General features: G+C 36.4%; 4 protein-coding genes across 6 annotated transcripts; 1 reads left to right on the top strand and 3 right to left on the bottom strand.

The window, feature by feature from the left end:
* Positions 1 to 1349: 1349 nt before the first annotated feature.
* Positions 1350 to 4269, top strand: LOC105967682 (transmembrane emp24 domain-containing protein p24delta7). The gene is made up of 4 exons (XM_012992300.2): positions 1350 to 1866; positions 2495 to 2704; positions 3781 to 3857; positions 3966 to 4269. Exons 1-4 carry the CDS (start codon positions 1648 to 1650, stop codon positions 4108 to 4110), a joined length of 651 nt encoding a protein of 216 aa, XP_012847754.2. The 5' UTR covers positions 1350 to 1647; the 3' UTR covers positions 4111 to 4269.
* Positions 4270 to 4997: 728 nt separating this feature from the next.
* Positions 4998 to 8043, bottom strand: VIK (VH1-interacting kinase). The gene is made up of 11 exons (XM_012992329.2): positions 7500 to 8043; positions 7180 to 7254; positions 6978 to 7094; positions 6649 to 6743; positions 6407 to 6527; positions 6205 to 6284; positions 6057 to 6116; positions 5845 to 5966; positions 5674 to 5759; positions 5479 to 5594; positions 4998 to 5328 (listed from the first exon to the last, which is right to left on the bottom strand). Exons 1-11 carry the CDS (start codon positions 7803 to 7805, stop codon positions 5202 to 5204), a joined length of 1305 nt encoding a protein of 434 aa, XP_012847783.1. The 5' UTR covers positions 7806 to 8043; the 3' UTR covers positions 4998 to 5201.
* A 1553-nt stretch (positions 8044 to 9596) lies between these two features.
* Positions 9597 to 12365, bottom strand: LOC105967686 (plant/protein). Of its 3 annotated transcripts, none has more exons than XM_088826786.1 (6): positions 11764 to 12365; positions 11268 to 11367; positions 11069 to 11192; positions 10077 to 10172; positions 9846 to 10001; positions 9597 to 9615 (listed from the first exon to the last, which is right to left on the bottom strand). In XM_088826786.1, exons 1-5 carry the CDS (start codon positions 12119 to 12121, stop codon positions 9864 to 9866), a joined length of 816 nt encoding a protein of 271 aa, XP_088682912.1. In that variant the 5' UTR covers positions 12122 to 12365; the 3' UTR covers positions 9597 to 9615; positions 9846 to 9863. The 3 variants fall into 3 exon arrangements, with proteins under 3 accessions (XP_088682912.1, XP_088682913.1, XP_012847757.2); XM_088826787.1 differs by lacking the exon at positions 9597 to 9615 and adding an exon at positions 9676 to 9703; XM_012992303.2 differs by lacking the exon at positions 9597 to 9615 and having other exon boundaries at positions 9753 to 10001.
* A 253-nt stretch (positions 12366 to 12618) lies between these two features.
* Positions 12619 to 14698, bottom strand: LOC105967467 (glutelin type-D 1). Its single transcript, XM_012992065.2, has 3 exons — positions 14249 to 14698; positions 13039 to 13759; positions 12619 to 12951 (listed from the first exon to the last, which is right to left on the bottom strand). The coding sequence occupies exons 1-3, from the start codon at positions 14442 to 14444 to the stop codon at positions 12798 to 12800; spliced, it is 1071 nt and encodes a 356-aa protein (XP_012847519.2). The 5' UTR covers positions 14445 to 14698; the 3' UTR covers positions 12619 to 12797.
* Positions 14699 to 14724: the final 26 nt, after the last annotated feature.

Raw genomic sequence — 14724 nt, 5'->3', positions numbered from 1 at the left:
CCCATTATCGGCCCGACTTTTGTGGCCGATAATTGCTCACCAACCGACCCGCTCTGGTCGGTCCGATAATTTTAACCGACCCATGTTTAGTTGGGTCGGATATAGTTTCTAATATGATGAAAAGTCGGTTGGCTGATATTACCCGACCAACCGACTTTTTATTTTTATTGCTGGATTTTTTTTTATATTTTTGTATTTTGTATTGTTTTTTGAATTTGAAGTCTGTAATTTAAGATACATGTTGAAACTTGATTTTAGGATGTAGTTTTATAATTGTTAGGGGATGAATTTTATTCAGCCTATGCAAAAAATCTGATTTTTTTTTTTTTTGAAATTTACTGTGGCCGGTAATTTGGAACCGAACTATTTCGGCAACCGACAAAGTCGGTTGCCAACCGTTACCCGACCCATAATAGCTGGGCCGATAATGGTTTTACATTTTTGCAATAGTCGGTTGGTCGGGTCGGGCCGATAATCAACCGACATTCAACCGACCCGACCCATCCCATGAACAACCCTAAAAATTGCCCGATTAAGTTAATAATTAAATAAATAATATATCTATTATTTTAATAGTACGGTTCAATATACAAGTTACAAGTTATAGCAGTATTGGATCATTTTATTTTGCAAACGTAAAAGGTCAAAAATAAAAATACAAGAATTAAATGGTGGCGATTAGGGGTGGTAAACAAGACGAGCCGACTTGTGAGCTCGATGAGCCGGCTCGAAAATAGCTCGAACTCGGACTCAATTTTTTCGAGCTCGAGCTTTTTGAAGAGCCGAGGTCGAGCCAGTTTTTTGTTGTTCGTGAGCTTGCAAACCTTATTTATTATTATTTTTTTTATATATTATTTTCATTTAAATAATGTATAATAATATCAAATATTATCGAAATAAATAAAAATATTAAAATTATATATACAATTACAATTTAATAATATTTGTAACTTTTTAAATCAAGTTTTAATAATAATAAAATAAGATTTAAAAAATATAAAAAAACAAAAAAAATAAAAAAACAAAATGAGCTTGGGGATCGAGATCGAGCTCGACAAAATTGACACGAGCTCAAGCTCGAGCCAGAAAATAAGGAACTCGACGAGCTCGAGCACGAGCTCGAGCCTGTCAAAAGAGGCGAGCTCGGCTCGTTCAGACCACTAAATAGCGATAACTATAATCAAAGAATTACTTTTATTTGTTTTATATTTCTTCATTTTGGACTCTAAATCATTTTTTATCATATTAAGTTATTAACTACAATAAAATTGTGAAAATAGATCCCACCTCAGCCCAAAGGGATTCAAATCCTACGTGGCATAAAACGATTGGGCGGTCCACCATTTCTTACACAATTATGACTCAATTAAAAGAAAAGAAAAAAAGGACCAAATAGAGAGAGTACAAGAAGTGATTTCAGCAAACGCAGGCATCTCTTTGACTCCCTGCATTTGTGATTTCATCTCCCATGAAACAAAAATAACAAGCACACTACCAATTTGGGGAAAAAGATCGAGTTTTTAATCTCAATTCAGACAAATTATCCATCTTCCCGCAATCCCTAAATTCAGTACCCTCAGAAGAAGAAGGGGGGGAAAAAAACCCTTAGAAGCCCTAAATTCGATAATTGTTTTGTTGATCGTTAACATGGCTACCCAAATCCAAAGACGGAGTATTTTCCTCGTTTTAATTTCAGTGTTCTTGTTATGGGCGCCGGTTGAATCGATCCGATTCGATCTGGAATCGGGTCACACGAAATGCATATCGGAGGATATCAAGAGCAATTCAATGACCGTCGGGAAATACCAAATCGTAAACCCTAATGACGGACACCCTCTTCCCGATTCCCACAAAGTCACCGTTCGGGTATTTCTTTTTTTCACCAAAGTTCGAATTTTTATGCGTTTTTCTATTGATTAAATGACTATCAGTTTCTATTGAGCTTGCCAGCTATTTATTTTGAGACCAAGGGTTTGTCTGTGAAGTTTGAATCTACTTTATCTTTTTTATATGATTTTGATCTTATTTTATTCTGTTCTTTGGTTTCTGGACCAATTTGTTGCTGCATGCGTCAATTATTTTATAAGTGCATTTCATTTTTGATTTTGTGTGGTTTTGTGTGTGTGTGTCAATGGGTTCCAGTCTCCCCTTTTATATGTGTGTGTGTGTGTGTGTGTGTGTGTGTGATTTTGTGTGTGTGCGTGTGTGATTTTGTGTACTTCTCCCCTTTTATGTGTGTGTGTGTGATTTTGTGTACTTCTCCCCTTTTATGTGTGTGTGTGTGTGATTTTGTGTACTTCTCCCCTTCTATGTGTGTGTGTGTGTGTTTGATTTTGTGTGTGTGATTTTCTGTACTTCTCCCTTTTTATGCGGTTTTGTGTGTCAATGGGTTCAAATTTCGTTTTCTCGTATTGTATTTATCAGCAAAATGTTTTAAAGAGTTTTGGTGGTCTTTGCTATTGTGAATTTCTTTGAATTTTGTCGAAACATATAGGTGACATCAGCATACGGAAATAGCTATCACTATTCAGACCATGTGACAGAAGGCCATTTTGCGTTTCAAGCAGTGGAGGCGGGTGACTATATGGCTTGCTTTTTTGCTGCTGATAGCAAACCTTCGACTAGTATTACCATTGACTTTGACTGGAAATCGGGTGTTGCTGCCAAGGATTGGACCAATGTTGCCAAAAAAGGCTCCGTTGAAGTAAGTGCTCGTATGCATATGCTTTAATTTTGTGTATCATTCTCTGGTTATATCTGCCAATAATGTATGTCCCGTTTCGGTTGAGTATCGACATGTGCCAATAATGTTGTCCCCTTTCGGTTAAGCTTATCGACTTATCAGAAAACTGAAAAGGGCTAGGCCATAAGATGATTTGATGTGTATTATTTGTATTCACCATGATTTGATGGATAGTGTAATAGGCATCGTTTCAAGAACTACGACTGAATTGACGAGTACAAAATATTCGACATGACATTTATTTAACCAGCCCGGGAAAAAGAAATAATCTTTTTAGCATAATCTCACAGTTTTCAAGGTTTCGACTTTGGACAAAGTGATACGAATATACACTATCTTGCAGCTTGGATTACATCAAAGAAAACAACAATGGATTTTTAGTTCTACGTGATAAATTGAAGTTGTCCTCTGCAATTCCCATCTTTTTTGTTAGTCGACCTCTAATTCCCTCTATAATTTATTCGTTAAAATCCCTTCCTTTAGGCCTTGTTTGGTTGGGGAGATTAGCCATTATTTACTAAATAATTGGACTTTGTTTGATGTTTGGTATCCCCAATAACTTGCCGGGTCGACCCGCAAATATTATGTTATCATGGCTTATTTTGCCTTCTAGGCATGTTTTTATTGGATCTTCCAAGGTCCAATAATACAATTGAGTTTTATTAGATTATTTAATCTTATCTTGGTTAATCTTACCCTGGCAACCAAACGAGGCCTTAGGTTACTGGTAGGGTTGTTCTGTTTCTTGTTGGTTATAAGCCACAGTAAATGTTGGTATCAACTTTGAATAGTGGCCGAGTTTGAAACGAGTTACTCCAATACTTTCCAAGAACTAGTTTTCTTTTACCGATTTTGATATGCTCTTTTCAGAGGAAGTCCGTCTCTCTCGTATCTCTCTATTTTCCATTTGTGAATTAAACGGCTGCTATCTCGTAGAAATCGAGGGTGCTCAAAGAATACACAAATTAGATTATAATTTATACCTTCGTTTTCTCTTCACTTTTAACTTGACCACCTTTGTTTTCCCCTTGTACCAGTTAATGGAATTAGAGCTGAAGAAAATGTTTGACACGGTACAATCCATTCACGACGAGATGTATTATCTACGTGGAAGGTAATCATAAATTAATTTATCTTAATTGATTTACTATGTTTTTTTTTTCGGTTGAAAAAAAAAAGAATTTAATATTAAATTTGCCAATTTGGTTAATGCTTATCTCAGGGAAGATGAAATGCAGCAACTGAACAGATCCACTAATGCGAAAATGTTCTGGTTCGGTTTCCTATCAATCCTCGTTTGCCTGTCTGTGGCCGGACTTCAGCTGTGGCATTTGAAGTCTTTCTTCGAGAAGAAGAAGCTTATTTAATCTACTTTATCTCGTCGTCGTCGTCTTTTTTTTTTTTTTTTTTTTTTCTTTTTCAGAGTACTGTACAATTAATTAATTATCTAGGTAAGAGATGAATTACATTTTTGATTCAGTGTTGGGAATGGAGTTCCAATAAAACTTCAGCTTCTGTTATAACAACTTATACGGACTTCTATTTTTCTTTTTTAATTTATTTGAAAGAACCACTGCCCTTTAGAAGGGCATCTTCACACATGATTTACCAAGTCTTCAAAATATTATTTTACTGCAAAAGCTTTTGACTTTGATGATATTCAAGTTGGTTTTTTGGAGCTACAACTTATTATTTATTATTTGGGTGAATTACGTTCACTCTCTCAGAGGTAAGGTGAAATTAAAAAAAAAAAAAAAAAAAAAAAAAAAAATCAATTATAAGTCAAAACCACTTTCCTTAATTATGAATTTTTTTTACCTGTGTATTTTTTCGGTGTTAAATTTAATAAAATCTTCTAAATTTTGTGGAATGCTCTTCAGTTTGCACCCGTTTTATCCCATTTAAGTTCCACATTTTGAAATAAGATGATCATAACATGTGTCTTTTGGCTTGTAAATATCAGATTGTGGTGTATTAAAATTCCATTTTTTCACAAAACGAGTACAAACTAGAGAGCATTCTACATAATCTATGATATTCTGTTGAATTTGACACCAAAAGAATGGACGTGTAAGAAAATTCATAGTTGAGGGGAATCGTTGTAATCTACCCAAACATATAATATTCTGTTGCATTTGACACCAAAAGAATGAACATGTAAGAAGATTCATAGTTGAGGGGAGTCCTTGTAATTTACCGAAACAAGAGGGGTTTTTTTTTCCGGAATTTGACCATGAAAACAAATCACAATACATGAGGCAAACAATTTTACTTTTCTTTTTTTTTCTTCTTCATATTACAAAGTAAGTAATCAAAAAAATCAAGGTTGGAAAATGGATGAACTCCCAAGTAACTAAAGTGGGACTAAAGAAACTGAGGAGCCTAACAACATTATAATCACAGATACAAAATATAAAAAACGAAGAATCGTGATGCGTTGTACTCGACAGATTCCCGTTTATGATGCAAATATGTGCCAGTGATTATCAGATGGTAGCATTTCCTTTATTTTCTCGAGTTTCTTCAATATCTCCAAGAACGAAGGTCTCTGATTCATGTCCCCTGCCCAGCATTGATCTGTTAACCTGCATACAAATTTCACTACAGTTAGTTACTAGAATATATATATATATATATATATATATATATATATATATATATAATGAAATGCCTGTGTCGTCTAATTTTACTAATAAATTCGCTAAAAACGAAACATTCAGTTATTAGTTACATACTCTTTCAATTCAGGTGTGAAACTTTTTGCACGAAACGCTGGTCTGTGTCCTTCGGACACATATCTGGCAGCTTCATATGGTTCGTAATTCGCCATCGGTGGCTCACCTTCAAGCATCTGCAAATAGTTCAGTTTTAATTTTAATTTTATCAAGAATTTCAATTTATTCTTTATTATGAAAAAAAATCAAAATTACCTCGTATAGTATCATTGCAAAGGAGAACACATCAACCTTCTTATCATATTTCCGGTGTCTGAAGACCTCGGGCGCCATATAACGGTCTTTTGAGATCAAATATGTAGTGTTAAAATATCAATTAGTAGTCCCAAATATACATACAAATTTTCTTAATTCATAATTACTTACAGCTTCCAGTCTCGCCAGTCATTTTGTAGACATCATGAGAATGTTGTACCCTAATAAGCTTGCTCAACCCGAAATCCCCGACTTTTAGATGGTCTGCACTTGTGTTGACAAGAAGAACATTCCTGCAAATATACCGTATTTAAAATACTCGGGAGCTAAGAGGGCAAAACGAGGATCACCCTTTTGACTAGGGGTAGGAGCAACTAACTAACCTTGGTTTAAGATCTCTGTGGATTACAACATTTGGCTCACTGTGGAGATAAGCCATGCCTCTGTCCAAAACAAATTACGAAAATCATATTACCATACGACAAACTTTTTAGAAGCATATTTAATAAAGATGATATATGAACTCCGAACCTGGCGATATCTAGTGCGAAATTGATCGCAGTTGATGGATTGAGCGCCCCTTTTTCCTTCAAATGCTGATGTAGATCGCCCTATATATAAAAAAGGGAATAAAACGGGAAACGGGAAACCGAGGTAGTATTAATATCCCTATTTCATTAAGAAAAAAAAGATATATATTTTTCCAAGGAGGATAGAGAGAAAATTTACTCACCCCTCTCAAGTACTCTGTAATTAACATTAAGGGCTTCCTTTCGGTAACAGCTCCTAGAAATTGGACGATATTTGGATGACGAAGCTTAACTAGCAAATTGACCTCGTGCCTGAAGTCCTGACTGTAATATACAACCAAGCAGATAGGGTAATGAAATAATGGTTAGTATCTGATTTTCCAGCTGAGGAATAAATCGGGAGTTTCACATATGTAAGAATTACATCATAATTTGAGAAACATACATCACCAGTTTATCATCCGAAAGGTTTGGAAGGATGCGTTTGATAGCTACAGGTGTTCCTCGCCAACAAGCTTTTACTATCTCACCGAAAGATCCCTAACCAATATCAGCTGTCATCAGCAACAACAACAACAACAACAACAACAACAACAACAAGCTTTTGATAATAAAAAATCAAAAGTGGTAGTAGACCAAAGACGAACTTTTTTTTACATTTCAACAAGAAAATTGGAAGTAGTTATCTAGAAATTAGTGAAATCGAACTGTATCAAAAAACCGACGGAACCAATTTATTCAACAGTAAGTAGTATTGTGCAAATGAATCCAGACCTTGCCGATGAGAGTCGAGCTTGAGAAGTCCAGCTCAGCAGGCTCAATCTCCCAGTCGCACTTTTTCGGTAAAGGGGGTGGAACCGGCCTTGGTTCAAAATGACTTCCATTTTGGCCCTGCAATAAACCCCCGCCCATATTCGAAGAAAATTAAGAAACTATAGTAAAAAGTATAAAGGCGAAACGAAAAAAGTAGACTTACATAAGACAGCCCACCGTACGAGTTCAATAATTCGATCATCCGAGATCTTTTTGCTCCTTCAGCATCTGCTAATGGCTGTTATTTCACATATATTTTAATGTCATTAAAAAAATCTCAAATCAAATATTAATATTTCATGAATGGTGAATTCTTTTTACTCGACTAAATCATGTACGGAGAAACATGTATTCTCACAAGCAAATCAACAAACACATTACGGGCAATACCCTCGAGAAAATGGAATACTAAAATAATTCAGAAAATTAATCAGAGCGAACAGAATTACAGATGAACAACACGAGGAAAATCAATTAACTCACAGTGTTTTTCCATCGATCCTGAGCGTTGACGTCAGCTTTGAACTCGATGAGGCATTGGGCGACGTCGATCCAGCCGTGTAATGCCGCCACGTGGAGCGGAGTCCGATTGTCGTAGTCTCTAGCGTGCACCAGGGAGCGGTCCTCCTCCAGGAGCTTTCTCACCGCGACGGCGTCGTTTTGGTGGGCGTGCCACAGAATTAGAGACGTCCGGCTCACACGCGCCTTCTCCTTCTTCTTCTCCCTCTCCGCCGCCGACGATGCGTCTCCGCCGCCGGAGCACCCCGAACTTCCGCTGCTTCCGCTCATTCGGCGGTTCGTCGGTTTTTCTTCTGACTCTCGCGCGTCACTTTAATGCGCAACTGAAAAACTGCTTTTTGCTTAAAAGATGCAACAAAAATAGCCGCCCCAATAAAATGGACAATAGAAAATAATATCTTTTTTGTTTTTTTTTTGTTTTTATTTATATAAAATAAAATATTTTCCTTGAAAATTCTAAATATGGGTTGCCTAGTGAATAATTAGAGCCGATTTGAATGTTACTTCCACATGAATCATGATGCATATATATATACACATACTCTTTTTTTGACATCTTCAAAATATTGTGTTTGTGTTTATCAATTGGAATATGTATGGATTAGCATGCGTTGACATTTTAAAAAGTCAAATAAAAACGTTTTCTCTGTGAAATATATGCACCGTCTACGTTTTTACATGATATCTGTCACATGATTGGCTAAAGAAAGTCAAAATAGATATGAAGGGATGTATAATATAATATGAAATCACACTTGGAAAGATTATGATTAACGAGGTCAAACAAGGGTTATATTAGACTTTTACTCAAGATTGAACGAGAGTTTCAGTTTCTTACATGTTAAATTGTCCACTATTCATTCACATTGCTTGAATTTACATACGATTTTGACTAGTCGTACGTGGAAATACAGTAAAATCTCGATAAATTAATACTCGATAAAATTTTAACCTTATTTAATTAGTACTTTTTTTCCGGACCCAATTTGAGGATAATGTGTTAAACATTATATTGTTAATTTTCTTTTTCTATATTAATAGAATTTAGTTAACCCAAACTGTATTAATTTATAGAGGTGTAACTGTACTTAAATCGACTATGAATTAGAGTAAATATATCGAATCACTTTAGAAAGGCCCAACCTAACAATTGATTGGATCATTAGATTAGACCCACGGGGCGGTCCGGTTTTTATGAACCTACTTCCGGTGGAAAACACCGGGTGCCTCTCCTACATATGGCAATAGGAGAAGGACCAGGTGTGTACCACCTAGTTAGCTTCTTTTTTTAGTTATCCGAAATTCGATCATTTTTTTTCTTCTTATTTCTTTTTGGGTAAATTATAATTACCCCTGAGGTATGGTCAAATTATGAAAATCTTTCTTTTGTTTGGATTATTACATCTAACTCCCTCAACTATGAATCTTCTTACACTTCCACTCTTATGGTATCAAATTCAACACAATCATCTAGATTTCGTGGAATGTGCTCTAGTTTGTACTCGTTTTGTGTAAAATACAATTTTTGATGCACTACAATATGATATACAAGCCAAAAATATATCTCATGATCATCTTGCTTCAAAATGTAGAGCTCGAATGATATAAAACGGGTACAAAAGTGATAATATTCCATATAATCAAGAATATTCAAATAAATTTGAAACCGCAAGGGTGGACGCGTAAGAAACTTTATAGTTGGGGGAGGTGGTTGTAATCACCCAAACAGGAGGGGGGTTTTCGTAATTTGACTATACCTCAGGGGCGGTTGTAATTTACCCTTTTTTTTTTTTGTTGAATATATTTTTATTTCTTCAACTCTTCATGTATACGTGATGTATTTGGTCTTATCTAAGTAGCAATCACAGAGGAATAGTTCCACAAATCATCAACCATTCGATCAACTTTTTTTGGTGAATAATAGATTTGCTGGCTTCAACTCTTCATGTATATACATGATGTATTTGGTTTTATCTAAATATCAATCAGAGAAGATTAGTTCCACAAAATCATCAACTATGGCGGCTTCAACATGCTGATGATGTCTTATAGTCGTTGACTTTTTTCATGTGAAGGCTCTCTGTATAAAACCCAAAATACCCAGCTCTCTTCACAATTTTGCAGATAAAAGAATTCACTGTTGAACCGGTCCAAGACCACCGTATATACTTGTAATATTCCAAATATTTTTAGATTAAAAAAAAAAAAGTACGAATATTAAACAGTAGATGTAACTTTAAATATATACAGTATTATATCATTGTTGGAATAAATACAGTGACAATATAGTTACAGGTATGTTTAGATTACCAGAAGTTCCATTTGTAGTCACATCAGGTCTTGCTGGTCTTCAAGAGAGCGTTTGCGTGCCCTTAAATTAAGCTTAAGATTTTCAGGTTGAGGAGGTGTTCGACCCCTTCGGAATAAAACTGCGAGCGCCCTATTCTTTTGACACAGATCAAATACCTGAAACATATAACATATACATTGGTTAACAATGGAAAAAATAGTCGTAACAAGGTGTGAAATCGTGCTGCTTACGGATGATGCGTCTATCTCTGCAACACCTTCACAAGCTTGACCTCCTCCTTGAAGCAAATCGCAGTATCTAGCAGCTTCATTTTCATCTTCAAATACCTACAAGAGATATGACTCGTGCAGAATAAATTACTCGAAACCACTTTGATCTTTACTTCATGAATATAATTTATTGAAGAAACCATGAACGAAGGCCTTTCTGTTATTTGCTTTTAAAGGAAATGGCCAAGAAAACACTTGCAAGTGTAAAACTGTGGACAATTTATTTGTTTATTTTCTAGTTTTTTTTTCTTGAAAACTAGTACTCGTTTCTCTGAGAGGGAATTATACTTATATTTGATTTGCAGTACTTGTTTTCCATTTCACTTTTTTATCCCATGTGAAATCTTAGGGGCAAAGGGAGTATTATGTATTAATTTTATCGTCTAGTTACTTGAACATCATAAATACACAGAGCCATACAGGTTTATGCAATGCTTCTCTTCTACAATCCAGATCTTCAATTGTTTTAAGAAATACAAAGCAAACTGACATAATTAATTAATGTTTTGCTTTCAGGCAGTAATACCACTAGTTTAAACATTATTGTGAAGTAGATTATCTGCATAGGTAAGTACACGTCAACAAAAATACGCTAGCCCATCAAAGTAGATCACTGAGAAGTCTTACAGAGTTGATAACTATTTTACTGTCTTCCTTCTAAGATTTAATACTGCTAAACTAGTCAGGCAATTTATTTTTGTAATCAACTGCGTAAGTTCAAATGGCAAACATGGATAATTTATTCTTTGATCAATTTCCAAATGAGACACAAACAATTCTCTCAAAAAAAATCGTGTAACTCTCTTAGAGAATTTCAATTCAAGACAGCATTGCTGAATCAGAGGCTTAGATACCACTGTCATTGTAAGTTTAGATATATTGTTCATATATACCTTTGATATAATATGAGAATAGCTCAAACATCAGATAATTCACGCTAGTTGAAAACTTACAAGAACACCCTCTCGAACGTCCTCGACAAGCATCTGAAATTCGGTGCTGGTTCCTGACTGCTTTGCCTGGTTTCTCCGTTTTGCTCCTTTAGAAAAAAGAAGCCCGAGCTCCTTTTCAACTTCACTGCATTAAGAATAAACCGTGATCAACTGGTCTCATGCAGAGAAAAGAGGCGAGCAGAACAGAAACTTGAATCACCTGCGATTTCTACGGGTTTTCATTGTACACAGCTGGTTTTCCTGGTGAGTCAGAACATAAACCGATTTTGAAGTCTCTCTCCAAGGGTTTGCCTCCAATACTGAATTTTCGATCGCACAACCACAAGATTTAGGGAAAATCGTAAGGCCTAATGAGAGTTTCGTCGGTAGAAAACGTATATGTAGCACATAAACTCTATCTAGTGTACAAGGAATTGGATAAATCAATATGTATTAACAAGCACAATAAATTGAAGGTAACGGCATCAATCATCATCACCATTTACCCCCCACGAATATTATGCCAAAATCCCCAATTATTTCCACTGAGCTTACAAAAATCACCATTTTAAGAAACGAATTGATTATTTACCAAAAAATGTTGAAACTATGCAATTTCTCTTCTTCTAGAATCACACAGAACAATTCGAAGTTATGATCGATGCCTCAGCTAATTGAAGTAACGAACAACAAATTGGCAAAGGGAAAGTTCGTACCATCGTAGCTACTGCTGTCAAAGGTCTGCTGAAGATGCCTCCGCATGCCGTACGCGCGTGAAGAAACTTGCTCTACGAACGCGTCGGATGTCCCAGGGATCGCGCCGTCCATCCGTAGGGCTCTCTCCAATTCCTCGTCTCTTCGATCATTTTCACCTTCCTCCTTTTCATCTCCTCCGCTCAATTTGCAGTGAGCTCTCGTATGCTGCTTTCTCCCGAAAAAATCATTAGAAATACGAATTTTGGAGAGAGATTTGATGCGTGTGAACGATACGCCCGATTTTCGCCGGCGATGGTGGAGGTGGCAGCGGCCGAGGGGAAGCACAATAGATGGTGATACCGGTGACAGGGAATCCATGACTCGTGTTCTCTCTCTCTACAATTCTTTCTATGTTTACAAATTTCTCTCTCTATGTACTTACAATTACTTGTATGTATTGTTCAGGGAATTTGCAGGTGGTGGTTGGAGGGAGGAAGACGGAAGTTGAGATGCTTGCAAATGGATCTTTAGAGGTGAGATTTTTTTTGGCCTGTGCCGGGTCGGGTCGGGTCAAGTTGGGATCCGATTAAAAGAGTACCGAATGTAAGAGGAATGGGATTTGCTCACTGTGGAAATTGACACTTTGTAGCAATTTTGTTTCTTCTTTTTTTTTTTTTCTATTTTTAATATTTCAATTAAAAAAAAATTGATTTCTATTAATTATTTACATTTTGATTTAAAAAATTCCAATAATTTTAGAATAAAATTTATAATTGAATTTCAAAAATTGGGATTTTTTATTTTCCATTTTTTTCATTAATAAATAGTAGTAGTACAGATACAATTATGAATTAACAAAAAAAAAAAATCATAAATTCTTTCTAAATATTGTTTTATTATTTATTTTATTAACTGAGTAGCAACTGAAAAGAAATTAAAGTAAAATAAAACCAAAGTAAACTCCAAAAATCAACTCAAAAGAAACTAGCCTAATAGTACTTCTAATTTGTCCTAAAAATAAAACCAAAACTAAACTCGAAATAAAGCAACTAGATTAATTTGGTGGTGGGAAGAAGATCTCCTCAGCCTTCCTCTTGGAGGTGAACTTCTCCTCCACATCCGCCGGAACATTAAATGCCGCCTGCAGAACTTCCGGCGACAGCGCCTTCCAAACCGATGTCCGTCCGGCCAAATGAGTGAAAATAGGGCTGCAATTATCACAATAACATACATTAAAAAAATTACTAATAAATTAAATACAAACAGAATCAACCAGTTATGAGATTAGAACTTACTTGGGAGTAGTGATGATAGAGAACCAGTCCATACCCTCAGGATCAGCAATTTTCGAAACAACACAGAACCTCGGCACGATGAATAGATTGCCAGCCTTAAGCCTCGTCTCGAGCACACGTTTCCCATCCACGCCAACAACTTGCACACGGCCACTTCCCCTTACAATGTAAGTCACCTGCAGAGCAGAGTCACAGGAGAAACCTGGAGAGCACATTGCACTACCGTCAAGCCTAACAAGATCTGCACCGAGCCCAACTTCTCCCACCAATGGTAGATTCTTGGTGTTGAGAACCACCACTTTGCCGCCATTCTTGATGTCAACATCCAACGGAGCTTCCTCGCAGTTCAACGCCATTCCGTTGTAGTGCTCGATTTTGGGCTCGGGCATTTTGAAGGTGGCGTCGAGCTTGACTATTCCGTTTCCTGATTGGCTGCCGACGAGTGTCTTGACGGTGCTCTCTTCCAAGTCCCATGCCCTGCCGACAAACTCAGTCGAGAATCCGGTGAAGATTCCGTTGGGGCCGGTCAGGAAGAAGTCGGTGAAGGAGCCGGATTTGTGGGCTTTTGAGGTGTCGCCAAGGAAGAGGATGACTAGCTCGGTGTCTTCCTTGTTGTACCACCATGTGACTACTCCGAATGGGAGGGCTATGGCGTCTCCCTTCTTGATTGGGAGCACTTTTTCTTCCTTTTCGGGGAGGACTATACCTGCCACTCCACTGCCTGTATAACAATTTTAAAAAATTCAATTCATCAAACAACTTGTATGCATTGATTTGCAAGAACTATGTCGTCAATCATACAATAGGGCAATGAAATCATGGAATGAATGAAAACAACTGAAATCATTAAAGCACGTATAAATTGTTGGCGAGCATCATTATTAATCAGATATTTATCTAAGATCACTTTATTTTCGAATCGCTGTCAACTTTCTAGCAAAAGAGGCGCGAATAAATTCATTATTCATGGTGAAGACAAAAAGCATCAAAACTTTTATGCGATCATGGAATTCATAATTTTGGATTCGTGAGATTTATTTAATTAGAAAACAACGCGTGAAAACACAGATTAAAAAAAAATAAGGATTTAATTTATCAGAGCGATCAAAGCAGAAATTAACAAATAGGTAGAAGATGAAGATCTGATCAAATTCGTTCTCGAATAGTAAATAATCGAAAAAAAAAAGACGATCTGAATTCTGAAAATTACCTTGAAGCACATAAGCAACCTTAGCAGAATCGGAGTATCGAGGCAGAGCAAAACCGTTCTTCTCAAGGGCGAGCTTTCCGGCGCCGATGTTGCCTTCGCGGAGCATGGGAAGCTCGTTAGGGCACCACGCGTAGTACGCGCCACCATCTCCTCCGTACAGCTTCTTCGCCAATTGCGGTGTCAAATCAAGCTCCATCTCTCTCTCTCTAACTAAATATCGACTCTCTCACTAAAAAGAAAAAAGACAGAAAGACAAATTCGAAGGACTGAATATAATGCTTGTTAATTGTTATACAAAGGGAGGGCGTGGAGTTGGTATTTATAGAGAAGAAGAATGAGTGTTTGTTCTGAAATTGAATTAGGATTAAGATTCGGATTAGGATTCTGTTATCAATATCGATCACTGCAGAAAGTTATATTGGATTTTTTCTGAAATTGTATTTTATTAGTATTATAATTATAATCCCACCCCACGT

The sequence above is a fragment of the Erythranthe guttata genome, chromosome 12 (assembly GCF_056151865.1).
Source record: "Erythranthe guttata isolate IM_541 chromosome 12, IM_541, whole genome shotgun sequence".
NCBI lineage: Eukaryota > Viridiplantae > Streptophyta > Magnoliopsida > Lamiales > Phrymaceae > Erythranthe > Erythranthe guttata.
Note: the sequence above shows the minus strand (reverse complement) of the source record. Positions and strands in the feature narration are given on the sequence as shown.